The 25,896-nt window shown below is 40.6% G+C and overlaps 1 protein-coding gene across 4 annotated transcripts in view; it reads left to right on the top strand.

Moving 5' to 3' along the window:
• The window catches only part of MAST2 (microtubule associated serine/threonine kinase 2), a gene marked incomplete at its 5' end in the record, with an annotated part of 183,327 nt that overhangs the window by 68,350 nt on the left and 89,081 nt on the right, over positions 1 to 25,896 (top strand). For 3 of the 4 annotated variants that reach the window (XM_084211459.1, XM_084211458.1, XM_084211461.1), the window contains one exon: positions 9,357 to 9,388. In XM_084211459.1, coding sequence (XP_084067585.1) covers positions 9,357 to 9,388 — 32 coding nt within the window. Of the gene's footprint in view, positions 1 to 9,356; positions 9,389 to 17,647; positions 18,102 to 25,896 lie in introns of those variants that run through there. The other variant, XM_084211460.1, reaches the window with a different exon arrangement.

Below are 25,896 nucleotides of genomic sequence, written 5' to 3'. Positions count from 1 at the left end.
TTATATATCCAGGGGGTGAATATCTCCTATACAGATAATGTGTGTAAGTGTCACCTATCTGTGGCTTTTGCTTTTGGTGTAAAAAAAGCATTTATTTTTGGGGAATGAAGCAACAGATCCCTTTCTTTCATCACTTTTGTCGAGGGTTTATGCTCCAGTGTGGAGCCCAGCAGGCATAAGCAATATCAGAGACTATTCACTTCTGAGGGCAGAAAGAGGAGTTAAAGTTCTCTTGTTTGCTTACAAAGGTGTAAATCCTGTCTGGCTCTGATTATTCCAAGTTTTCACATGGTGCTCAGCATGTGGATTTCTTCATTAAGTGGTGATGGCCTGTAACTATTCCATTGCAGAACATGCTCAGAGCACCCAGTCTGTCCCTCCTCTCGGGTTCTGTGAGCAGCAGTGATTTGAGAGGGGTGGGCTGAAGTGCCTCGTGTAGCTTAGCTAAGCAATGGAAAATTACATCTGCTTGTTCTGTAAATAATGTCCAGTCAGAGCAGATGTAATTAACTACTGAACTTAATGGATGCCACGTGAGGTTACAGATGCTATCAGTCATAAACTAGATGAAGGCAAGGGAGCTTTATTTGCTTGGAAAACCTTTTAGGACTAATTACTAAATATCTTTAAAATTGATTGCTTATGCTTTCAATTTCTGAGAGTGTTTTCCCATATCTATGTGGAATGGATTTGATAGAGCTTTAAGGAAAGATGGGAGACACCTTTATTGTTGAGGCTTTTTGAGGAACTAAATGGTTTCTCTTCCCTGGAACTTTCTCCCAGAGCTTTACTGTTAGGAAACTTGGTGTTGTTTTAGGGCTAGCCAAGCTCTCCAGCTGTCTGGCAGCACTGGCCTGACACATTTTTCTTTTTGTCTGAATTAATTGAGAAATAGACAATCATAAAGATAAAATTCTGTTGATGTCACAATCTTGGCCTAACATTGACAAAGCAATTGGAGACACGGGCAGCGCATCTCAAAAACAACCACCAAATTTAATTTCTGTTTGCTTTCAAACAATTTACAACTGGGGAGTCAGTGAGAAACAAGCCTGACAGACTTTGGACTGGCAGGAGAGACCTGCTGCTGACATTAACACTGAACTGACCATGGGCCTTTTGTTCCTTCAGCTATGGTATTGAAGAATGCCCCATTTATTTTAATATAATATGATGCCAATGTATTTCAATATAATTTTAGGGGCCACCTTTGACTTTTGTTCATGGTCTGTATTAACAGTGCACTGAATGAATATGAGCTGATGAGCCAGGGCTGGAGTGTTCATGAGATGCTCATTGTCTCATATGGATTTGTGAAGGGTAAACCAGAAAGGTTCTTGTGGAATCCTTTTGTTGGGCTTGGTTATTCAGTTTAAGGGATATTTAAAGAGTTTTAAGAATCAAATTGATTGTCAGGTAGCCTTTTTGTCTAGAAACAACCTTTTAAGATTTGTGTATAGTAGAAATATCAACTGACTTAATCATAGATCAATATTAGTATGAGCCTACAAGGGAGAGAATAAAACTGGATTTGTTTATTTGTAATGCTCTTGGCATTTTTAGCAGCTGTGACTGTTTCCTTGTGACCATTGCATGCCCAGTCTTGAAGGAATTTTTGGTGCAAGTCAAGACAGAGTAATTTTAAGAGCAGTTTCTAACAATAGCATTGCAGCTGGAGTTCTGTATAGCTCTGAGATGAGACTCTTCCCTGCATTTTCTAAAATTTTGTAGAATGTGACCTTTTGACTTAAATTTCTGAAACTGGTGCTGGCTGGCAAAATGAAAGAGAATTTTGAACAGTTGCTCCCATTATTTGGGATGAGTGTTCAGTGCTGGGCAGGCACTTTCACACATCAGGAATCTTCTTCATGGCCTTGTAAAACTAGAATTAAGTAATGAGAAAGATTAATGAGCTGTCTAAGCTGTGTGCTTTATTACTCTCAGTATTCCTTTGGCTTTAGGCTAAATTGTGCAAAAATATATAAGGAAGATTTGGAGCATTTTTTATTGTGCTATTTCTTAGGTTTAAAAGTATAACCTTTTATTTACAGAGGACTACCACTTGCTTTTTATTTTGCTGCTACACACACACACACACACACACACACATATTTTGGGTTGCTGCTGTTGTTTAATTTGGGGAATAAGTTATCATAATGGTCTTCCAGGGCTGCTGCTGTTGCAATTTATGGATTGTCTGTTAGGAGAGTAAATTCATAGTTTTTCTTCTGCTCTGCTGGTTTTTTTTCTTTGCTTCTGCATCACATTAGGTCTATGGGATACAAAATTCAAGCTGTAATATTGAAATTGACTTTTTTCTGCTAGTGAAATTGCACTTTAAAACATTGTCTCTTCTGTGCTCTATAACATTTAAAAGTAAGTTTGGCAAGTGTACTTGAAGAGGGTTGCTTCTGTGGTTGGTTTTATTTTTTTAGCCTTGAGGAAAACAATCAAGTTAATAGTAAATTAGTTTGCTGATGTCTAAGGATTGAACAGTTGAGTTACTGTACCCCTGTGATTGTGACCAGGCTCTTAGAGGTTATATTAATTTTCAGAAGCCAGTCTTTGTTTAACCACTGCTGAAAAGCTTGGGATCGAATATAAAACTAGGAATTGTCTTTATTATGGGAAGAAAGAGACTTCTGCTTGACTGAGGGCATGAAATCAGAGTGACCCTGTGATCCTGGTCCTGAGAAACAGAGATGGGAATGAATCCTGTGGAGGAAATGAGAGCTGGAGGACTGCAAGTCACTCATGGCTCTGGCTGGTGAGGGATGTGATGGTGCCACCCTGCCCTGGCCTGTGGGTGCCCACTGAGCTGTGGAAAAACTGTGGCTTTTCCTGGGGCTGCTCCCTTCATCCCTTGGGAATGTGCTTTGCATCCCTTGTTTTTATTGTCATTTGCCAGTCCAAGCCATGACGTGTGGTTTCAGTCCTGTTTGCTGCCGTGAGCAGTGGCCCATGGTGGGCACCGTGTAATGTTGTATTTTGGGCTGGAAAACATGATGTAATGTACAAAATATGGAGCAGACACTCCAGCCTGCTAAAATACATATTGATATAGTGTGTATATATATATACACATGGGAGTGGGCACTGAAAATATTCTGAGGAAAGTGTGAATTCTTGTCTGTTTTGAGATGTATTCTGGAATTATTTTAGGTCAAGTAGCCAAAATCCATAATCTTATGGAAAGCCCTGAGGTTAAGTGATATGAAGGGTTAGTGGGAAGCTTCTGGTCACATATATTCTTGACAAGTTAATGCACAGATGTGACCTGGATCCTTAGCTTTGCTTACCAAAGAATAAGTTTCTGTTGCCCATTCAGAAGGGCTGGTGGGGGAGGGAAAATAATTTGCTGTGTTTGAGAATTTTGCTTGAAGTTTAAAGGGCTTTTAGCTTTATTTCCTTCTGCAGTAAGTCTAATTTGAAATAAATCCAAAGGCTTTTTATTTTGCTGACTAGTAAGGGATTTCTAAGCTGAAGAGAAAAGAAAGACTGGAAGATCTAAAAGCATGAAATGCATCATTGGCTGATTCATGACCTGTGGGTCAAAAGACTGATATACACTGAATATTTAGAGAAATAGGGCTGCCTGTTAATTAAACAGCTGAGGGTTTTTTCCCCATTTGGTTTTATATGTTGGAATAGTTGCAAATGGTATTTTTATTGTCATGCAGCTTCTGCTGAGGTAGAAAATGGATCAAAACAATAACTTGATTTTGCTTTGAACTTGTATGTTTAGGGTAGCACTGGGTGAACAGATACACTGTTGATTATTCTGGTATCACACACATTTTTCTGGAGGCTGTGGCACTTTGCCACCATGAAGGTGAGATTTCTTAGGAAAGGGTGGTTCCAGGCAGTTTGGGTGGTACTGGGAATATGGGGGGATGCCTTGGGACTAAACTATCCATGGCATTTTAGAATTTGTATGATGGCAGACATAAATTCAGTAGAGTGCAGAGAAAGGTCTGGGAATTAAATCCATGTCTCTGAATATTTTGAATGGTATTGGCAAGAGGCTGGGTATTCGTTTTCTGTATTTTAAGTATCTCTGTAGCTAAGCAGATGATCTAACAGTATGATCCTGAATTTAGTTTCTAAAAAGTCAGTAAATTACAGAAAATATTTGCAGCATATTCCATAGGTTCATCTGACCTTCAGTACAGATATGGTTTCAGTGCTGCTGTTTAAAATTCTTTACTGATGAGTTTGGGAAACAAGTTCAGATGTAATCATTTCTAGACAGAGGAATGAGAAGTGCTGTTTTTAATAACCGTTTACAGTGATATGGTGAAAAGAAGGAAATTATTTTTCCTGACAGATTCTGATAGCAGAAAGAAAAGCTTAGCATGGGGCATTTTTTTTTTTTCCTTAATCACCATGAAAAATTCCTTCCTGTTAATCTGATGGATGGATTACAGTTTGTCCTTGCACGGCCAGGTTGTACTTTCCATCAGAATTGGAGATTCCAACCCTCATTATATCATTTCTGTAATGCAAATGGTTATGTATAGAGGGAGATTTAATTAATCCCCTGCTGGTTGGTAGTATACCCTAAAGCAAACATAGTCAGCAAAGGAAAAAAAATTAAAACAAGAGTGCATGGTACCAGGTCACTGACTGTCAGTGGAATTCCATCATCTGTGAAATATTAACTTATTAACTGAAATGTATTTACTCTTATAGCTGTAAAAATATTTGCCTATTGTCCCAACTGGTATGATAGTGAGTACCTTGCAAAGGAGCCAAGGTCAGAAGCAATCTCAGGAATCATGCTGTCTGCTCTGGCAAAAATATGGAACATCCTGTGTGGCGCTGGTTCTCATTTTAATTTGCAAGGACTCCATTTAAGCTGCCATCAGTGCAGGCTCCAGCATCCAACTTTGCCTGTGGGTCTGTGCCATATGTGCAGATACATATTCAAGGACAAATTACAAGACTGAGAGAAAGTGACAAATTTGAGTGATGGGTTCCTGTTTTTTCGCACTTTTATAACATAACGGATCTGCTGGAACGATGTGGGTTGTGTTGTAGGTCAGTGAACAAATAGATTTCCAGACTTTATTTCCTCTCCATATTGTGTGCACACACCTATGCAAAAAGCCAGAACTCTTCCTGCTGCCTGAAACATTCCTGTTTTCTGATGCAGTTTCTGTTTATAAAAAAACCACAACTGAATACATTTTTCAGTATCTATGTACTAAACAATGTCTTTTGCAAACAAAAATGATCTGCCAAATGACTGGTATTTTTTCTCTTTATCCTCCTTGCTGCCTTTAAAATGAGGATCTTGTCTTATTGTGAAACCTTCTGTAGCATGATATGGTGTCCAACTGATTTTATAGCCTCATGATTGAGGTGATGAACTTAAGATAAAAGGAAATGTAAGGAACTCTTTTGAAGGCAGATATTTGAATCGGCTTTTTATAAATTCTGCGATGCTGAATTTCTTACCCAAGGTTCCTTTTTAACTGCTCATCTGAAAATCTGCTGCTTCTTTTGTCTTGTAGAGATCAAGTTGCATGTTTAATAATTATGCCCTGAAATGTGGAACTGGTACAAAAAAATTAACTTTCAGAACAGTCTGTTCTTGTCATTTGGGTACTGCAAGATTTAATACGCTCCTTATTTTTTAGGATCTGTGAAAGTAGTTCTTTATTTCCACTTCTGAAAATTCTTTGTGAATAATGTGCACCAATATTTTATAGTGTTCTTATGCTATTTAGCACTTCATATAAATCAAATATAAATGTAAGCCTCTGTTTTGAGGGTTATATTGTTGACCTAGAGAGCAGGTGGCATGGAGGCTGGCTGGAGTAATAATGGTAATATAAATATAGCTACTGGCAGCACAAGTGCTCAGGGAGGCAGATGTGCTCTTGGGAGGGGCAGTTTGGAATCTTGCAGGTTCCTGTGTTGTTCTCATCAGAAGGGTGGTCTTTAATGAAAAATGTCCTGCAGGATAAACTAGCATATTGAAAGGATTACAGCTGCTCCCTTTAAATAGTGTTTCAGACCAAGGAGTCACAGCTCAGCACTCTTTTATTAGTTATCTCACCTCTTAAAATGTGATTTATTTTTTCAGGATACATGGATACGTAATGCCAAACTCCTTTGTGGTGTGAGTGGAAACCAGTTAAATCATACCACCTACCTCATAATTTACTAACTAAAACATTTAATCTCTGCTATAAATGATATGATTCTGAGTAGACTTTAACCTTTATAGGGTGCTTGTGGAATGCTGTTGGACTTTTCCCTTACATTTTCAATAATTGTTGAATCCACTGCTTTTGTACTGTTTGAAACCACCCTGTCATTATAAGATACAAACTCTCTGTTGGTTCCATTGCACACATTGAAGTGTTGAGCTCTCTTAAGACCCAGCTGAGTCTCAACCCTGTGAGTGTATCCCCATCTGTGGGAGGCATTTTCATTGTCCCCTTGATCCCCCGGAGATGTGCAGTGTTCTCCTGGCAGTGGGCATCCTCAAACAGGAAATAGTTCAGCAGTTGTCTGCAGTCTGCTCCCTCCTTCTTTCCATGGCCAGGCGTTTTCTCTCTGGGATGTAACTTCACACACACAAAACTCCCTGGTGATCTGGGAAAGCAAATCTCCTTACGCTGCTCGTGGTTGGGTAATGTCCAGCTCTGGTGCTTTTGCCTTGGCCCCACTGCTCATGGCCTGTTTGGGGGGATTGTAGGGGCTGTTACCAGCTCTGGAGAGGCAGAGAAGGGCAGAGAGCTGGGAGAGTGCATTGTCATTTCCCCAGAGGACAGGGCCAGTGCTGCAGAGGCCAGGAGGTGGTGGGCTGTGTGGCTGTTAGGGTTTGTAAAGGGGATTTTAAGGCTAACACGAACTGAGGCATAGTGGAACAACAGGTATAAAAATTGATTGTTTTGATTGTGCTCTTTGTTGTCAAGACCACAGTGGTATTAAATGTGAACTGCTGCCTATTGATTCCACAGCTGCACTGTGTTTGTCAAGGTGGCGGTGCAGAATGAAGACAATTCCTGCATGGATAGGATAATATTTCAATTGCATTGAGATGTCATCTGCCAGGACTTTGTTCCATCCTTATTTGGGAACTCAGTTTCCAAGGGATGTTTTCAGGAACAAAGCCTCAGGCAGTCCTCCTCCTACTCCTCCTAACCTTGCATGGATTTTATCCTGAATTTCTTACATTATAGGAAGTATTAAAGGTCATACTGTTTGAGCAAAGCAAGTGTTCTGTAAAGGAAAGGATTTGTCCATTCCTGTTCCTGGGCCGTGTTTCTTGTGATGTATCTCTGGTAATTACAAGTCACAATTACCAGAGCTGTGCTGCTGCAAGGGAGTGTTCTCTCTTTAAATGACTTTTCAGCTCTAATGACTAGAGCAAAGCTTGTAAAAATGAACCCTAGAAGTTCAAAAGCTGGAAGGTAGTTAGATTTAAAGGTCACTGTTTTGCTTTTTCATCCAGTACTATGAAATTCCAGAGCTTTATATATACATTCTAAAAATTTCTGGGGCTTACTGTGTTGGAATCAACAGAAATACGTCATTTGAATAGAAAAAGTGCTTTCTGCCAAGAGGTGCCATCTTCTTTAAAAAGCATAAATTAAATACAGCTGCTCATATGATGAAAGAGATGTATATGCATGTCTAGGTAACACACTATCCAAAGAAGCAGAATAACATATAATACCTATATCTTATCTAGTTTTTTATTCATTTGCAGTAGCAAAAAGCTGTCCTTGCTACATAGGCTTCGCAGTTGGAAACGAATTCTTTCTAACAAATGAGAGTGGAAGAAATACCTTTTTTAGAATATAAACCACACAACCTGTTATAGATGCTAATGATTTATTATCTTACGCACTTGAAGTGTTTTGATTAAATCTTGACAAGTTTGTCTGACGACAGGAATTTATTTCTCCATGCTGTAAGCTGTCAGCCTTGAGATAATTCACACATGGAATTTGCTCGGCACTGTTAAAGTGTAATGAAATTTCAAATTATGGAGAACTAATACTTGAAAAGAATAATGGCATGTAAGAGTTATATATTTATTTATTTGTTATTAGTGGCTGTAACTTTTTGATATCTTTGGAAAACTTCAAGCTGAATCCAATGTGTTACTGATCAGACCAGTCACTGCCTGTCAATAGCATTGTTAGTCATGTCAGTCAGCACAAACACTGTGGCTAAAGATGGAAAAGAGATTGCCTTACCAGTGTTATGGATTTGATATTTTTTTCCTATTGATTTTTTTTTCAATATTCAGTGAAAACACTGATTTTTTATTTTTTTTTTTCTTAGAGGGGATGAGAAACACATCCCGTAGATCAGTACTCTGACATCCAGTTGGTATTGGCTGTGCTGGTGCTCGCTGGGCTCAGCCGGAGCGAAGCAGCCGGGGATGCGCCCGGCCCGTGCCGATGTTTTGAGGAGAAAATGCCCAGAATCGGGGCCGGGCCGGCGGCCGCGGCTGCCACCTGGCGGTGTCCGGCGGGAGCGCAGCCCCCGCAGCCGGGCGGGGCCGGGGATTGCGGAGCCGGGGGAGGGGACAGTGCCGGGGGGAGGGGGGCAATGCTGGGATAGGGACAGTGCCGGGGGAAGGGGGACAGTGTTTGGGGGTGGGCAGTGCCGAGGGATGCGCCGTGTCCAGCCTGGGCAGTGCCAGGAGAGACAGTGCCCACGGTGGGGGACAGTGCCAAGGGATGTGCCGTGTCCAGCAATGCCCCGCCTGGGGATGCCCCCGGGCTGTCGTCTGCAATAAAAACGGAAAAATCCAGCGTCTGCCTTTGCTTGTGCTGCTGAAAGGCGAAATGCTGCTGAGAACTGGAAGTTGTGTTTGGCCTCGATTTTTTTATGACAATACATAACACAACTAATGTGTATGTCAAAAAAACCCCAAAAAACCAACCCCAAATCACCCCCCAAATCCCGTCTATGGCATCAATTCTTCCTTTTGGTGAGAGTGTGAGACCATAGTGCAGCAGCTGCAGGCACACTATGTTCCACACCTCTGGAAGTGGTTCGGTCTGATGCTGATGAGGTATGTAGGACAGAATTAATTACTGCCTTATCTGTGCTCAGGCTTGAATTTCAAAGTTATGTTTGCTCTGTTGAGTACTTATGATTTTTAACTCCAAAGGCAATGATTGTTTAGGCAAAATGAGCAACTTTCATAGCCCAGACTGTGCATTGTGAATGGGCAGCAGCAGAGCTGTGCAGTTGCACACTGAGCATGCGCTGGGAAATGGCCAGCTCTTTATTCATTCCACTTCAGTCATTTATTGATAAATAAATCAGTAATATATGATAAAAAGTAAAATTAATTTAAGGTTTTAATTTTTTTTTTCCAGAAAGAGCTCAGTCTCCCCAGAAGAGGAAGCTTGTAAGTATAATTATTCCTTATTCATCCCTTGGTTTGTTTTGAACATATAGAGCTGTTCAGTTGTGGAAGTAATTTAGATGGGCAGATGCTCTGTTTTCTCTGTTAAACATTTTCAAGAATCTGTCATGGGCTTGGAAAGAGCTAGCTTGGATTTCTGTGAGACTGAAGCCTCTATTCATTTCCTTAAGTGTAGCAGGAAAAGCAGTGGTAGTGTAAGCTTACTTCTAATTACCACCTTGAGCTGCTCCTGATACCAAAGCAGCTGCAGTGCTGAGTGCTGCCACTCCGACGGGGCTGAAGGGACTCCAGAGGAGTTGCTGATTATTTATGTGATATGGACAACTCTGATCACTGCTCTCCCAACAGTCTGTTGACAGAAGTCTAAGCACACAGCTCCTGGGCCACACAGGTCAGGTGTTTGTGGAGCAGGCAGCCTGATAGAGGTGTCTCAATAAAGTAGAGCATGTCAGGAAAAGTAGGCTTTTAAAACTGTCATTTAAACAAACAGCAATTTTTTTTAATGCATTATGACGCTTAAAGAATTTCAGCAAACTAACTTGGTGTTTCAATGGTATTATAAGAGCTTAGCTTCTGCTATGCTTACAGATTTATGGTGGAAGAAATTGCATTATTGATTGCATTATATAAAAGAGAAAGCTTTTGTACTGCCTGCTATTGCATTATGATTTTAAATTGTTTCCCAAAGCTTATGGACTACAGACATGAAGCTCACAAAAGCTTATAACCTTTCTTCCTCAGGTTTCTGGTTCTAATGAGAAATGATTTTCAGTCTTTCAGTGTAAGCTATCCCCTTTGTATAAGAAACAGTGTTTGGAAAATGCTGTGTAGAGCTTGTGATTCAGGGCTGAACAATACAGAGGATCAAAAGGTCTTTTTTTAAAAGTGGGGCATGACCGGACCTTTTTGTTTAGTTCATATGACAATGATAAACCAGTCAGGGAGTTATTTAAAGAACATGGAGCACTGACTGGTTTTGGGTTTTTTTTAACCAGTGTGCCTCAAAGGATGGCTTAACGAGATTTGAGAGATTTCTAAGACAGGTGGTGTTCATCATTTGAAGATTATGAAGGTTCTTTGATCAAATAGTGGAGCAGTGAGTTACCAGAAAGTTTTTTGTTGAATGTAATATTTGCACAAAACTTTTGGAATTGAAATTGAGGATGCCAGAGATATTCCAGCTCATTCCAGCATGGAGGTGGGTATGACACAAGACTAGTCATGTATTTTCATTTGAGCTATCTGAGATACAAATGAAGTGCTTCAGATGTGTAATGTTTTAGTTACTGGTAACTAAACCAAATGACTGAATATTTTATTTCTGTATTACTTAACTCCTGCAATTTTCATTACTTCACTTTAGTTTTCTTCCACAAGTGAGTGCCTTTTAAGCTGTCACTATGTGAAGTAATTTAGCAACCTGTGTCAAGAAGATCCAGGCCATAAATTTTAAGCACAAGGTTGCTGCTATTAGTGAGACTAAAGATCTATGAAGAATTGAAATTTCTTAGTTGCCTGTGTTGTCTAGCTGATTATTTGATTGTAGTTTCTGGAATTACAGATTCTATATCAAGTCAAGTACCAAGGGTAGTCCAGAACCAAATGATATTTTGTTGTTTGAGAAGTTTTAACTGTTCAGGAAGTCAGTGGTGCATTGTGGCTGATGTAGATCTGTTGATGCTGTACTATGAAATGTACAGGTTCACTGAAAAGGCTCCTGTGGAGTTGACCTGCTTGATTTTGCAAATTCCAATACCAGAGTGCTTACTTGATTAAAAAAACTAAACCTCTTTGTTTTTGAATTAGAAATGAGAGAAATTTATATAAAGGGAATAATTATAATATATGCATTTAATATAAGGTAAAAATATACATATACTGTGTATAAATTTGTTCAACTATTTTGTCAAAAATAATGGCATTTCAACTGTAGGCAGTTCTCAGTTCTTCTGGGGGATTTTCCTCTGCTGGAATCAACTTAACTGTGAACATCATATTCAAAAATAAATTCTGAAAATAAAATTTATTCTGAAAAGCTGCTGTTGTGCTGTGGCTGATGAGCAGGGATAGTTATGGGTGTAGCCATGTCCTGATTCATTGACTGTCAGCCACTGACTTTTGATCACTGACAGAAGCAGAAGCAGGAATGGACAGGAGGATGAAGTACCTGGCTTGGAGCCAGAATCCCTCAAGAGGTGCATGAATTTTCTTCACAACCTCCAGCCTTTGTAGCAGTTGAGTAACAATTGAATTATATACAAAAAACAGCCACTCAGCATTCTTTTGTGTGCTAGTCTGGAGGTTGGGGTGCACTTAATTCTGTAAAAAAATCTACTACTGCTGACTGGTTTGGTGGTTGCTTTGCTGGATTGTTGAGTTACAAAGGTTTTAGCCTGGATCAGCTTGGGTATTTGCCATTGCTGAATGGAAAAGGATGAGCTGTTCCTGAAAATGCTTCTAACTTTTTCTTTGTGTGACTCTCAATATTTCTTATTTCCTGGGTTGGTATGTGTAATCTGTGTTTATTGCAGGAACTGATTATAAGCAGGGACAGCAAGAACTGCTGTGCTTATTCATGCTAAGGAAAAGGAGTGGAGTTACATGTCTCACTGTTTTTGTCAGGAGAACATGAGAACTTTTGTCACCTAAAGAAGCACTTGGGTGGGAGCTGAAGAGAATGAATGGTGGGATGGAGCCTGGGAAGTCTGTTGATGAGTGTTGATGACTGTTTCCATATTAGCAGAAGGAAACAGGCACACTGTAGAGAATGGCTTTGCACTTGGGTATCTTGCAATCCTGATTTTGAAATAATCAGCACAGAGTGAGCAGACATGTAAAACAGATGGGGGAATTGTATGCAGGGTGACATTAAGAGGAATGCCTGATAATTTAGATAGCATTTTGTTGTTAATGTGCTTAAAGTGTTTGTGTTTCTATGGGGGTTTATGTTTAATGCACTAAAGGAGATGATATTCAGCTGAGTTGTAGGCTGCTAAGAGAATGAATAGTTAGAGAAAAGGAGTAAGTAGTTATATTTTGTCTCTGGTGTGGTTCAATAATCAGAGTTCAAAGTTTTCCTTTAATGAATTATGCATATAAATGTATTGGTTATGTTTTTCCCCGTGCTTTGTTCACAAAAGAAATAATTACCATTCATGAATATTTTCTTTAGTTTCAAATAGCGGATGTGGAGTGATAGACTCCAACTTTGATCTCCAGCCTATTAGTCAAAGTGGTTTAATTATTTTCAGCCATTATCCTGTTCTGTTCTCAGTAGAGATTGGTTTTTGTATTGCTGGCTGCAGCTTTCACATGGTTTTGATGTGCACCTGCACGTGAATCACAGCAGAGACGTTCCAGACTCGAAGGGACAAAGGTGGGGACTTGGCAGCAGGAGCATCCCGTGGTGAAGCACCTCTGTGTGCTCATGTGTCTGAGAGCAGTTCAGCACCCAGAGGATCAGGCTGCAAACTGCATTTCATCCTGGCTGCAGGATGCCCAGCACCAGCCTGGAGCTCGCTATTGCTTCTGCTTTGCCTTCTTGGCTGAGCAGTAGTCACTAAATCTAGTTGGGGTTGCCCTTGAGCCATCTGGTTTCTTGTTCAGCACCCCAATAATAATAATAAATTAATTATAAATTCAGTTCTTTATAGCATGAACTTTATTGACCTGTGCAGGCTTTTTAATGAAAAATGTGGGTTTATATTTTAAATTCTCATGGTTTCTAAGGCAGGGTTCATGGTGTGGGTTGCTGTAATTTCTGGGCTAAATGTAAAATTTTCTAAAAAGAAAACACAGCTTTCCCATATTATATCCAAATTTGAAAAGAGTAATTTCCTCAGCAAACTAAATTTGCTAAACCGGTTTCTAACTTCAGCTGTAAGTTTTTTTTGTTAATTATTTCCTGCTATCAACCATCTGTATAAAATATACTTTAAAAGGCTGTATACAAATGGAAAAAGAAACTGGAGGCATAAAAAATGTGAAAAAATAGTTTTAGCCCAGAATATATCCAGTAAAAATACACATTTATATGAACCAAATATTACACATTGTTGTTTGGATGGTGATTGGTGCTGGTAAAGAGTAGTATTTGCCTGAAGTTTTTATGTCTATCTCTGAAATATGGTAAGCAACATAAAAGTGTTTGTTGAAGACGTGTGCAAGCCTTTTATGGTGGTCTTTATTCCTTCTAATCACTTTTTAAGGCAGCTTATGTCCCCTGTGGGACTTGTTTCCTCTCATTCTCTCCCTCCTTCTCTCCATTACCATTTTACTTTAAACCTCTGAAGATTCTTAGTTTCTGCTGCCCTAGACATTTCTGAGGGGGTTTCATTAAACAAGTCTCCATCATAATTTGTTAAACTTGCCCCTAGCTTCTTGACAGTAACATAACACACAAACACACCAAGGAATTTCTCTGGAGGGATGTGCTGAACTGCTTGTATTTTTTTGAATGTTTAGACTTTGGAAACAATAAGAAGTTTGATGGCAGGAAAGAAAATTTCTGGCCTTTAGTGGTTTATGTCTTCGTGCTGCCATGCTCAGGTGCTGTGGGAATTTCCTCTGTGTCTGCAGAGAAATGGAGTATATAATTCAGTTTCTGCTCGTCTTGGCGGGTGAGTGTTTCTGCTGGTGATGGATCGATGCCATTTCCCTGCCAGGAGCGAGTGCCACTGTCCCAGGAGTGGGAAAGCCAAAGTGCAGGAAGTGGATGAAAAATGGTTCTGAAAAGGAGTAGGGAATTTTGCTGCTTTTGCACTCTGTTCTGATTTGGATGTAGAAATAAAGTAAGAAATAATGCCTGCAGTCAGTGCATTCTGCTTGTGGTGCTTTATATAGATGGGGAGAGAAAGGTGCACTCTTCTGACCACCCCATCCTTCTCTGAGCACATACAAGCAGCTCACAAGCAGTAGGTCAAAAATAACCGGCTGCTCTTAAGCTGATCCATGGGGCTGGTTCTGGAGGTGGAACGTGCTGAATTATTCTTGTGGAGCTCCACAGCAGTGCTGCTATTTCTGTATTAGACTTTAAATATTATTTGAAAGCATTGTTTCTTTAAAAGAAGTGATTTGGTGAATCAGGAGTACTTTAGTGTTATGTATAGACTGTAATCTCAGAGACAAAGAATTTATGGGGGTTTTCATCAAGGATTTAAAACTGGAAAAAGTATTTTGTGCAGTTTTTATTGTCAAGTTTCCACTACTTAATCCAGGCTCTCATTTAATAAGTACAATAGAATTATTTGTAGCATACCAAATTTGTACTTTTTGTTGCTTGCTGTGCTGTCTGGCTCCAGAGGCACAGTGTGGGGTCAGAGGGCTTTGGCTGTGTAAGGAACAGCCATCCCGGCCCTTCCTCCTCAGCCTGGCACTCTGTTTTCCTCATTCTGAGAGATTGGGATTTTGTAGTTTGGGGCTGCGATCAGAATTAGGGGAAGGTCTGAAGATCAGAGCTGTCACCTGGAATTTGACTTGGTTGATGAGTACTTGTGAGTGGCGGACTAAATACAACTTTTAGCACTCTAAAACCTATCAAACATATATATATGGAATCTTTTCTGAGGAAAGTAACATTCTTACAAATACACATTTCAAAAATATTTGGCATCATTTGGGAGCAGTTTTATTAATAGCACAGGATTGATTCTGAGCTGGCTGAAGTCGCTGTTTGCGAGCAGCAGCGTTAAGGGAACATTTCCTCCTGGCGAAGGTGTTCCCCTTCCTCCCCTGCGCCATCCGGCTCCAGGGCTGCTGCCAGCGCCGCTGCCCTGTTCTGGGTGCTGGAATCCATCAAGTCTCCGCCTGGAACGCAGCTTGGGAGTTTCGGGAAGGTGTTTGAGGCTGCTGTAGTTGAGGGCATTGATTTCGGAGCGGGGCTGGTTCACGTGTCCCGCCGGCCGGGCGCAGCTGCTGCCCGCGCCCGCTGCGGGCTCTGCCGGGTGCGAGCGCTGCTCGCTCCATCGCCCTGCGGCTGTCCGGGCTGCTCCCAGAGCCCTGCCAGGACCCTTTCGCTGTGCCGAGCCTTTCCTTGGGTTCGCTGGGGAAGGCTGCTCCTGCTCCTGGCAGCCCCGGAGTTGGTGAATCGGGTGGCTGATGTGCGGCGGCTCGGCCGGAGCGTGGCAGGACCGTGCTGCTGGCGGTGTGACAGCTCAGATGTCCCCTCTGTGTCCTGGGCTCCTTCCTTTCCTTCTGCTCCGCTCCGCTTCCTTTCGCCGGATGGTGTGAACAGGCTCGCAGAAGATTTTTTTTTTAATCTGAATTTTTTTTTTTCATAAAGAATTAGGTTTTTGACATGAGCTGTGTGATTAATCTGGACCATGACTGAACTCCCGAGGTGTCTGTGACACCGGGGGTGTACGAAGAGCTCGGAATTGCACTGATTGTTCTGTGCTCTGCGTTGGAGCGATAACAGTGGCCTCTCCTCCCCAGCCCTAAGCCTCTTACGCTGGGAAGAGGCATATCAGTGTATCAGCACAATGATGAAGCGGAGGAAACAGAGGCTCGGAGCCCCATCTCTGCGGATCCAGTAAGGACTGTTGTGAAAAAGAAATTGCACTTAATCATTTCAAATTGAAGCTATGAAGAGGAAAAAAACGGCCAGAATTTTCTGTGGCCAATAGACATTGCTTTGATTTGTTAGAACTTTCTTTATCTGTCATGCTTCTTTGGCTGTACATGAAATTTCGTTTTGGAAGCTTTAGCATTTTACTTTTGTGGAGTATTAGCCATGAAGTATAGCCAAAAAAAGCAATGTTTCAATGTTTTTAACGGGGATACATTGTGGTTAAATTTTGTCCCAAGCATTAGTGTAGTCAAACTAAATGTTTGTAACTCTGCCTTTCTAGTTTGATCATTCTTCAGATTTAAAAAGCACTTTTAATAATCTGTCAGAAAGCTGTTACAGTGCTAAAATCTTCAGAAACCTTTGTTACCTTTGCTGTTTTCTAGAATTAAGAATGCTTTTGAAAACTTCTAGATTTGAAGCAAGAAGTCTTAGCTACATTGCCACATTGCCACATATATTTCTACAAATGGAATTTCAACAAGCATTTCCTTTTTAAATGCTTTCCCTTTATAAGTACTTTGAAATCTACTAATGGAAACTGCTATTTATGATTGTAATTGTATTTATTATTTCTATTAGGTAAAATTAAGGAAATTGTACATTTAATATGTTGTTTGTAAGTAGAGGAGGTGAAAAGAATCTATGGTGTAGTCAGTGGAGGGAGGAGCAGGGTAAGAGGCAGGCTTAACCTTTTCTGTCTGCAGACTGTAAAGCTCATCAGCTGTTTAAGCAGAGATTGCTGGTGGGGAGGATTTCCAGTATATAAAGGCTGCTTTACTGATAAGTATTTGGATTCACCAGGAAATTTAAAGCTAGGAACATGGACAAACATGCTTGACTTCAGGACCCTAAGTGTAAAATATCTGAATTCTAACCAAAACTGAAGCATGCCTCAAATTTCCATTTTGCTCATTTTTATGTTTAAATATGGTAAATAGAAACTTTTTTTTCCAGCCCTCAGTCAAAAATCAAAGTTACAGGTATAAGAATACACTGGCACTAATTTGTATTCTAACACACAAGCACACTGTGTAATACCAATAATTGTAAGTTAACTTTTACTTTATTTCTAGTGAAGGACATCTCATCGTGTATAGTTCACTAAAGTAGGTGTTAGAATCTCTGCTCTGTGTTTATGTACAAGTCTGTTTGCAGCTTTTTGAAAAGCAGCTACTTTGAGACCTTTTCTGTGCCCTGTGTGAATACAAATGTGCCTTGGCTGCTGAGCCTGCAGAAGCAGGATAGTTCCCAGAGCTGAGCACAGAGCTGGGCACCAGCCCCCTCAGCTGCAGTCCTGATGCTACCGTGGATGTGCTGTGGACATGTCACTAAACCTCTTCATGCCTCAGTTTCCCCACTGCTAAAACTAGAATAAAGCCATTTTGCAGTGCTGCTTTCAGGCTTAATTAGTTGTTGCTCTAAAACAACTGCCACTGCTAAATGTTGTTTTCTAGTTAATGGTTTGTGTCATTCATATTTTCACAGTTGTGTGTTTCAGTTATTGGCACAGCTGTGGCATGGAACCATGGCTCCCAAATTGTGAAGGCAGTGATAGAAATGGTCTATGTTTGCTGATGGTGCCATTATTAATTTGTGAATTTTTCTCAATTAAGCACTTTATATTAGAGATTGACAATGGTGTGTATTCCAGAAAGCCTGGAAGTCACTGCAAGAAAGGATTTGAGTAATTCCAGACTGGAGGATTTTTGTAGTGGAAAAATCACATTGAATAGATATTAAATTGACTAAAAAATACATTTTGGTTTGGATGATGATGGAAAGGAATGACTTTTGATCACTTAGTTTATTGCATTTGTTTAGAAGATATAACTTGTATTTTGAAATTATTTTTTTTCTTTATTGAAACAGAGGATGTGATATTGACCCTGATTTTTTTTTTCTACTGTGGTACCTTGTCAGAATCTCCTCTCCTTTGTTCTCCCACTGCCGAGGAAATGATGTTCATCAGCACATGTTCTCTCCTACATCTGCTCCAGGTCTGCAGCATCTTAAATTCCCATTTAGTGCTGACTGTGCACTTGTCACTTCTCCTCTAGTATTTTACCTGAACTCACAAGCCCAGAGCAATCCATCTAGTCCGTGCTACAGCCATCCTTTTCAGTGGAGGTAAGGAGAGGTATCAGCCAGGAATTTTTAACAGTTTGGTGTTGGCATAACCATCTATGAACTTAACAGTTCTGCAGTTCAAGAGAATAACATCTAACAGAAGGAAACAGCTTCCTACTCACAGCTTACTTCCAGCCTTTTAGTGTTCAAGTTGATGTTGCCTATTGGGATAAATTTTTTGTAGTTTGCATGTAGGCCCTATGTAGGGAAAAAGATAAATTGGATTTAGGAGTGGAAACCTGTCTGGTGGTGTGTGCATGCCTGTTCCTGGTGGTACCTTGTGCACCTTGTACCTTGTAGCAGAGGAGCCCTCACAGGCATTTCTGGTGTCAGGAAAACCAACTTAAAAGTCAAGCAGCCTGTCTAAGTAGTGGGTCTGTGCTAAATGCTGCACCCTCTTCTATTCCCTGGAAATCCACTCTGCTTTCTTACAGAGGCTGGCAGGCTAAAGTCTCCAAGCACAGGGTACACAAAGGATAAGGAGTAGAATCAAGCCTGTTGTTAGCAGGCTTGAGTGAAGGATACAAGAGTTTCTAAAGCAAAAATAGCCCAAACCAGCTCAGTTTACATTAAAGCACTTAACAGCTCAACTGATATATTTTCCCTTCAGGATTAGCTCTTGTTCCTCACTGTGCTTGTGCAGGACAAGCACAGCCATCAGCCACCCCAGTGGAAACCTTCAGCTTCTTCTTCTCAGGGGAAATGTCACCAGCTCTCAGGGGGACGGTCCCAGGCAAAGGCTCACACACGCTGGAGATCTTTGCCTGTGTGGTTATGAAACTGGAGCTCAGTGGTACCTACTTAAAACTTGAGCCAACACAGCACCAGAGGGCTGGTTTTAAAGTTCACATGCTGCAGGGTGGATGTGGCTGGTCAAATTTCAGTTACTCATCAGGTGGTAATGCAATAGCCCCTGAATCTAGATGTTATTTCAGAGGGAGGTTGGTCTTGCTGGCCAGCTCTGGTAGGACTAACCAGAAAATGTGAAGTTGAACTATTTTAGGCTTCTGCCCCTCTAATGCAGAGTAATGTACATGACATCTGTTGAGTGGAAATCAGGTTGTCAGCAGAGGAAAGGGATGCTGCATGTGTCTGTCCTCACTGTGCATGGCCATGGGGAGTGGCTTGCCCAGTGTCTGCTGCTTTCCCTGCATGTTGGGCAGCACTCGGTGACAATTCTTAATAAGGTGCTCACTTTGGCAGCACTTGGGGGAAGTGAAGGGCAGCAACTACAGAACAGTCCCCTAACATTTCAATGTCATGGCCATCAATCTAAATTTAAATGAATTTTTATTGTTTAAAGGCTGGTATTGGGTAATGTTCCTTTAAACAAGGGTGATTAAACTCGATTAAATGCTGTTTAGCCTTAGGGCTAATTAACAGACTGGTAAGTGGCAATTAAATATCCAGATTGGATTATTGTTAAAGTCAGCTGAGAACTGTTCTTTTTGGAGATGAGATCTGATGCTTATTGATTATTTTCAAAAACCTTTTTGGTACTTACTGCTTTTTCTTCCTCTGAGAAACCTTCAATTTTCAGAGTTCTGACATGGGTCAGCGAATAATTTACTCTTTAAGAACAGTTCATATAAAAGTCTTAACAGCAAGCTTTATTCCACTGTTACTATGGACTCCTTGATAATAATGTTTTTCACATATGGGGACCTTCCAGCCATCTGCTCTTTAAATACTGAAAGGTTGATGATTCACAGATACGTGGTTCGGCGTGAGAGCTTAGGTCGACTATAATAAGTTTTTATTTTTGTCATTGTTGCTTTCACCTGTGCAGCTCTTGATCCAGTTTTATCCTGTCTTTCTTTGTTGTAGTTTTGTTTACTTGGTTACGGTGCCAGTGACAGCCATTCCTGCTTGCTTAGAGCAAAGGTTCATCTTGGCAAGTTCCCACTGTCATTGATCTGCTCAGCTTAGCACCTCAGCTTAGCCAGGCAGTGATTCATTTCCATGGCTGTGCAGGGAACTGCTGGAAAATGTAACAAGAAAAACTTGTGCCTTCCCATTAAACCTTCCTCACTTTTTACCTTTGGTATATCGCATTTGCGAGAATCTGCACAGATTTTCCCTTCTTCCCTATATTTCGTGGTGCCATTGATAATTTTACGTCGACAGATGAACAAATGTTGGTGCATCTGATGTCAAGACAGATGGCATGGAAGTTCATGGCTTCTGAAAGAATTAATCTAATTAAGATTGAAAATATTTTATACATAACCTTTGAACAAATGAAAATCATGTAAACCTTGCAAAAGAGTAAAAGGAAATGTGGTCTGATTACAATAAAACCAAATTGATAACAGGTGGAACAAGACTGCTATAGTTGATGGAAATGTGTGTTGGAATTAAGGTCATGCATCTTTAGGAAGACAAGACAATTATGTCCAGAATGAAACAAGTTCTGTTTTTTGTCTTTGGGATCTGGCTTGCACTCTTCTGGGGGTAACAGGAAAGTCAAATTACTGAAGAAGAAAATGAGGCCATGTTTCACAGCTGGTCCTCTTTATGAGCTGGCAAATCTTTGTGCACCCATATTTGTCCTTTAATTTAATCAAAATATGAATTTACAGCATTTTTTGCTCTCAGGTTGCTTAAGAGATGTCATGAATTGATTGTTCTAACTTGGAAGTGATGAACCGTGAGATTAAAGGAGAGTGCAATTACCCCCATTCCAGAAACTGTTACATTCTGTGTAACACCCTCAGTGAGATATAAGACATTTTCAGTAATTCTAGAAACAGTTTAATTTGTTTGTGGTAAAAAGGATGAAAGTGTCCAGGTGCTGTTTTTCTGGCATCTCTGAGTGCTGCAGCTGAGGTGAAGTCTCAGTGGAAATTTGCTTCAATTTCCTCACAAACCAAGGGAAGAGTTGGCTACAGCTGGATCATTCAAGGGGCATTTTCTCGTGCTATTTCAATTTCATGAATTCATGCCAGTTGTGGAACATGTTCTTATAGGGATGTATGGCGGAGGTTATTTTTATAGAAATGTTTTCCTCTGGAAATTCTAGCTTTAATGAAGTCTATTGGAAATAGCTATTAATTTTTTTATAGCTTTTCAGAATACTTTAATAGAATTTTTTCCTAGCCTGTACAAAATCTGGTCACCATTTGTGGATGTGATGGTGACCAGACCCTTGCTGTCTTATTTAAGTAAAACAAAATGGGAAACCTAATGTTGCTCCAAAATAGTCTTTAAGCACACTACATAATTACTTGATCAGTGTGTAATTACAATGTTATGAGTTTTATATAATTAGGATTTTATGGACATCTGTGATATAATTTAAGAATATATTAATTTATTTACATAAAAAGGCTATTCTAGGAAACAAGCCTTTCATCAATAACTGTGGTAAGTAACAAGAATATATTATACATAGGCATTCAGCAAATGTCCTGGAGGGCTGCCTGCCTTTATTTAAAGCCTTTTTTGTACAAGCTGTTGCAATGGATGAGGGCAGACCTATATTTAGAGCTAGGGCTTGTTTGGGTGTATGAGTGAGGCTGGGTGGGCAGTGTTCTGGGCAGGTCTGCTCCATTGCACTGAATCCAGGGGGCTTTGCAGGTTTGCAGGGTGCTGGTCAGAAAACCCTCACCAAAGGGTGGGGATGGGGACATCCACCTTCTTGGAATGGACCTCATGTGGGACTGTGGCTCTTTATCTTGTGCGTGAGGATTGCTGGTGTGCCTCGATGAGAGGCTTGTAACTGCAGTCCTGCTGCCTCAGGCAGGTGCAGAAATCCCTTCCACAGCACAAAGATGTATTCTTGGCACACACATCCCCAGATCACCTGAGGTTTGGGTTTTGAAGACTGCATATATTTTACAACATCAGGGCCGTAGCTGTAAACAGAAGTTCCTTATTTTTAAGGAAGATCAAAAACATTTCAGAATTCAGACTTGATAAGTTTCTTTGCTCTTAGATTGAAATACCTCAAGGCTTAAGCCAATAGTTGTTGATGGTTTCCTATCTTTGCCTAAATTTTGCTTAGTGTGAAGTCACTTGATATCATACAGGTTTTAAAATTTATTTTTTTTTAGTTAGAATTTCCTATTTGACAAATGCTGGAGGATTAATGAAGAGGCCTGTATTCAGTTTGAATGACATTTGGAAAGTGTTCTGGTTTTGCAGTAAGTGTTATCTTCCTGGTTTAGTGCTTGATTTGGTACAGGTTCTGCTTTCTTAAATGTGCTAAATAATTGGTCAGAGTTGACTGCAAGATGGCATAATGTCACTTTTGGAAACAGTGTAGATCAGCAATTCAAGAATAATGAGAAACAGAACAACTTTGTGGATATATCATTATGCATAATGTGAAATGATGAATTTTGAGTAGGTAAGCTTTTGGCAACTGAATTCTAATCTACATCTCACATTGAATGAATGAGTTTCCCAGAATTAATTTCTTTTTTAATGGAAATTTTTCTCCTTACTCCTTTTCCTTTGTACTGGTTATTATTCTTGGGAATCATTTTCCCCATCAACGAAACTACATGGGAGGGACACACTGTTGATACTTGCAACGTGACAGGCTCAGATAACTTCTTGTGTGTCTTGGGCTGATGGGAAACTGCTTGTTTAATATGGTTGGCAATATTGAGGCATGGTGGCCTGCATGGTATAATTTTTTCACGTGAAGGCATCATGTAAGTGCAAAAATCTCTGCATCCTGCCTGGAGCTGCAGTAGCAGAAGAGTTAAACCCTGGGCTTTGGAGCCCGAGGTGTGAATTCTTGTCTCCTTCCAGGCTCACCATTTGGCTGCCCTCCATGGGACCAATTGTAAATCATAACCTGGTGGTTTGACCTGGGAAATTGGAGGCTCCCAGAGGGGAGCTTGTACTTGTGACTTTAGAAATTGGAGAGCTTTACTGTTTGTTGGCCATTTCACCTATAAACTCTATAAGGTTGTGGTTCATAACTGGTTTTTCTATATAATCATGTTTGAAGGCTGTGATCTGCTGGTGCTCCTGTGTATGAGCTGGCTCATTTACTACCCCTGCACTGTTCAGAGTTTGGGATGGTTGGGATAAGTCAGCAACTTCTAGGGAGGAATGAAGAGCTCAGAAGGTTCTTAAGAGACTGTAGTAAATACTGAAGCCTTTCTTTTTCTGTCCTTATCCTCAAATAACAGAGAGTTCCTCAAACGACAGCGGTGTGCTCCTTCCAAGTAGTCTCTCCTTCAAAGACTTTTTGATCTTGAAACAACCAGAGCACTGAAAGATTCCTGGCAAGGGAATAGTTCTGAGAAAGAAATAAAATTCTTAACCAGACAGTCATGTGTTTATTATTGTTGATAGACAGTGCCATGCGTTTTCCAAGATTTGTTTTTAATTGGACTATGAGGCAACCAGGGGCTATTTTTAGTTTTAATTTGGAAAATCAGTGAGTGTGCAAAGAGGCCTGTTAATGTCCTGTGCTGAAGCACTGATAGTAGAGATGTACTAACAGCGAGTAGTTGGTGTCACCTCCATGGCCTGGAGCTGGGGGGAAGCAGAGGTTATTTTACACAGCTGTGTGTGTCAGCCCAGGACTGCTCCTGCCCATGAGCAGCAGGTTCCTTTCCAATGTGTTTCTTTGAAAAAACTGCTTTTTGAAGACATGTGTTACAGAATTTATTTAGTTAGATAAACCATTTAGCGGATCAATATTAACCTGAAAGCTTAAGGAAGGTTTAGGATGTAAAGAAGGAAAGAGGATCTCAGGGTAACTTTCCACCAGTTTTTGGAATGGCAACCCATTTCAGCTATGTTTTGCTATCCTGAGCTATGGTGAACTTTTGTCTCAAATTTATGCTCTTGTTTGAATATTCATAACTGCCATGCCAGAGAGCCTGCAGAGCTGCTTCTGCTGTAAATGGACCCACTCGTGCTCTCTTTTCTACAGGCTGCATCTGTGCTCCCCTTTTTTTCAGTATCTCTCTATTCCTGTTTTTGTTCATTCATCTCAAATATGCTTCTTTTAGTGCTCTAAGTTCTCTCTTCCCCTCATTTATCTCCTGAAATTTTGCTACTTTGGCTACTTGTTATTATTCTGTCATTCAATCCCTTGTGTGGTACTTGAGAGCATAATCTTCTAACCTAGTTTACATTACACTGTCATTATGAATTATTAATGTTCTAAAATAAAATCTTCAAACCGTAATCTTTGCTGTGGTGAAAGAGCTCTGTGTGCTTTTGTTTCCTTCCTGTTCTCCCTGTCCTTTCCTTTCTTCAGACCTTTAGGTCTTTAGAGCAGGGGTGTTATTGATCCAGCCGTCTGGGAAAGACTTGCTGCACTTAGAATTGCATTGTCACATCTCTGGGCTGAGATGGGCATTTATTATATAAGCACTTAAAAAGCTGCTTTTGGAAGTAATTCTTTTGATTCTCATCAAAGACATGCTGCACAAGTAGAAGTGATAATGTATGTTTGGGTTATGGCTCGCCTGAGAAGGTGAATATTATTTTTTGTACTCTTTATTCAAATTTTGTTTTGTTCCTGAGAGTCTCACTTGTGTTTGTGAGCAGAGGAGAAATTTAAAATAGCAGAACAGGTCAAGTGATAATTCTCAGCAAATTTTTAGGGCAAAATTTTCCACTGAAAGACAAAAGGTCCCTACTAGCTTTCCTCCACACTTCATTTAATACAACTGCTTGCCCGTTCTTCTTCCGAGAGACTGGAAGATTCCAGAACCACGAAACGCCCAATTTTCCGAGCAAATCGACGCACAAATATTGACCAGAAGCGTTCCTTTAAAGTTACGAGTGTCGGCAATGCCCTCGCAGAGAACTTGCGATGGCTTTGAGCCCGATGAGTGGATTAGAGCTGCGTTTGTCTCTGGCCGTGGGGACGTGTCCCGGCCTGCGCCCCACGGCTGAGCGCGCAGCTCGGCCGGCGCCCGCATGGATCCCGCAGCCGGGAGCTGCCGCCTCTGCGGCCTCCCCGTCCGCGCCCCCGGCCAGGGCAGCTGCAGGCTGGGCCGCAGGACGCCGCGGTCGCTGCTCTACATCGTGCTCTTGTGAGTGCCCCGCGGGGAGGGAGCTCTGGGGCGCGCAGGTGGCGATGGTTCGCTCACCTCACCTGAGCTCACCTGAGCTCTGCCCGCCGGTGGGTTGGCTTGGGAGCCCGAGTGGGGTACTGGGCTACCGCCATGGTCAGCTGGAAATAGGATTTGCTTTTTAATAGGTAGCGCAGAAAATGGTTTTGTTAGAAAATATGTTTTTGAATTGTATACATTTGTGCTTAAATTTTAATTTTTTTTCCCCTAATCGGCAAAATCTGTATAATGCTGCATCTCCTGATCAAAATTTGGAAGAAAAGAAAAAAAGTGAATACAAGATAGATATTCCCATTTATTAACACTTTCTCGTGTTCTTTATATCTGAGATGGCTTAGAAGGTCATTGGTGAGGTGGGTTATGAAAGTAATTTATTTTATTACCAAGCAATTTTGTTGTATATTTTTGTTTCTAGCTGTATTATTTAGATTTATTTGTGCCGTTTTTAATGTTACAGTAGAGTGTAGTAAGATACAGCATTGCAAATGGATAAATTTTGGTTTTAGTATTTCAACATGAATGTTTCTCTGGAGACTGCAGAAATCATTACGAGTTCCATATCTGTCCATTCTGTACTTTATTTCAAAGCTGAGAATTCAGTTTGACTCAATTTATCTTAATTTATTAAATCTGCTTCTGTGTTCTAGCACTTATGTCTCCACTTATATATAGGTAGACACACATGTTAAAAGTCATATATAAAATAAATATCTTCTTTCAAGACTTTCTAAATAATATGTGTG

The sequence above is a fragment of the Fringilla coelebs genome (assembly GCF_963513975.1).
Source record: "Fringilla coelebs genome assembly, chromosome: 9".
In the NCBI taxonomy this organism is placed as follows: Eukaryota; Metazoa; Chordata; class Aves; order Passeriformes; family Fringillidae; genus Fringilla; species Fringilla coelebs.
This window is presented reverse-complemented; position numbering and strand designations above follow the sequence as displayed.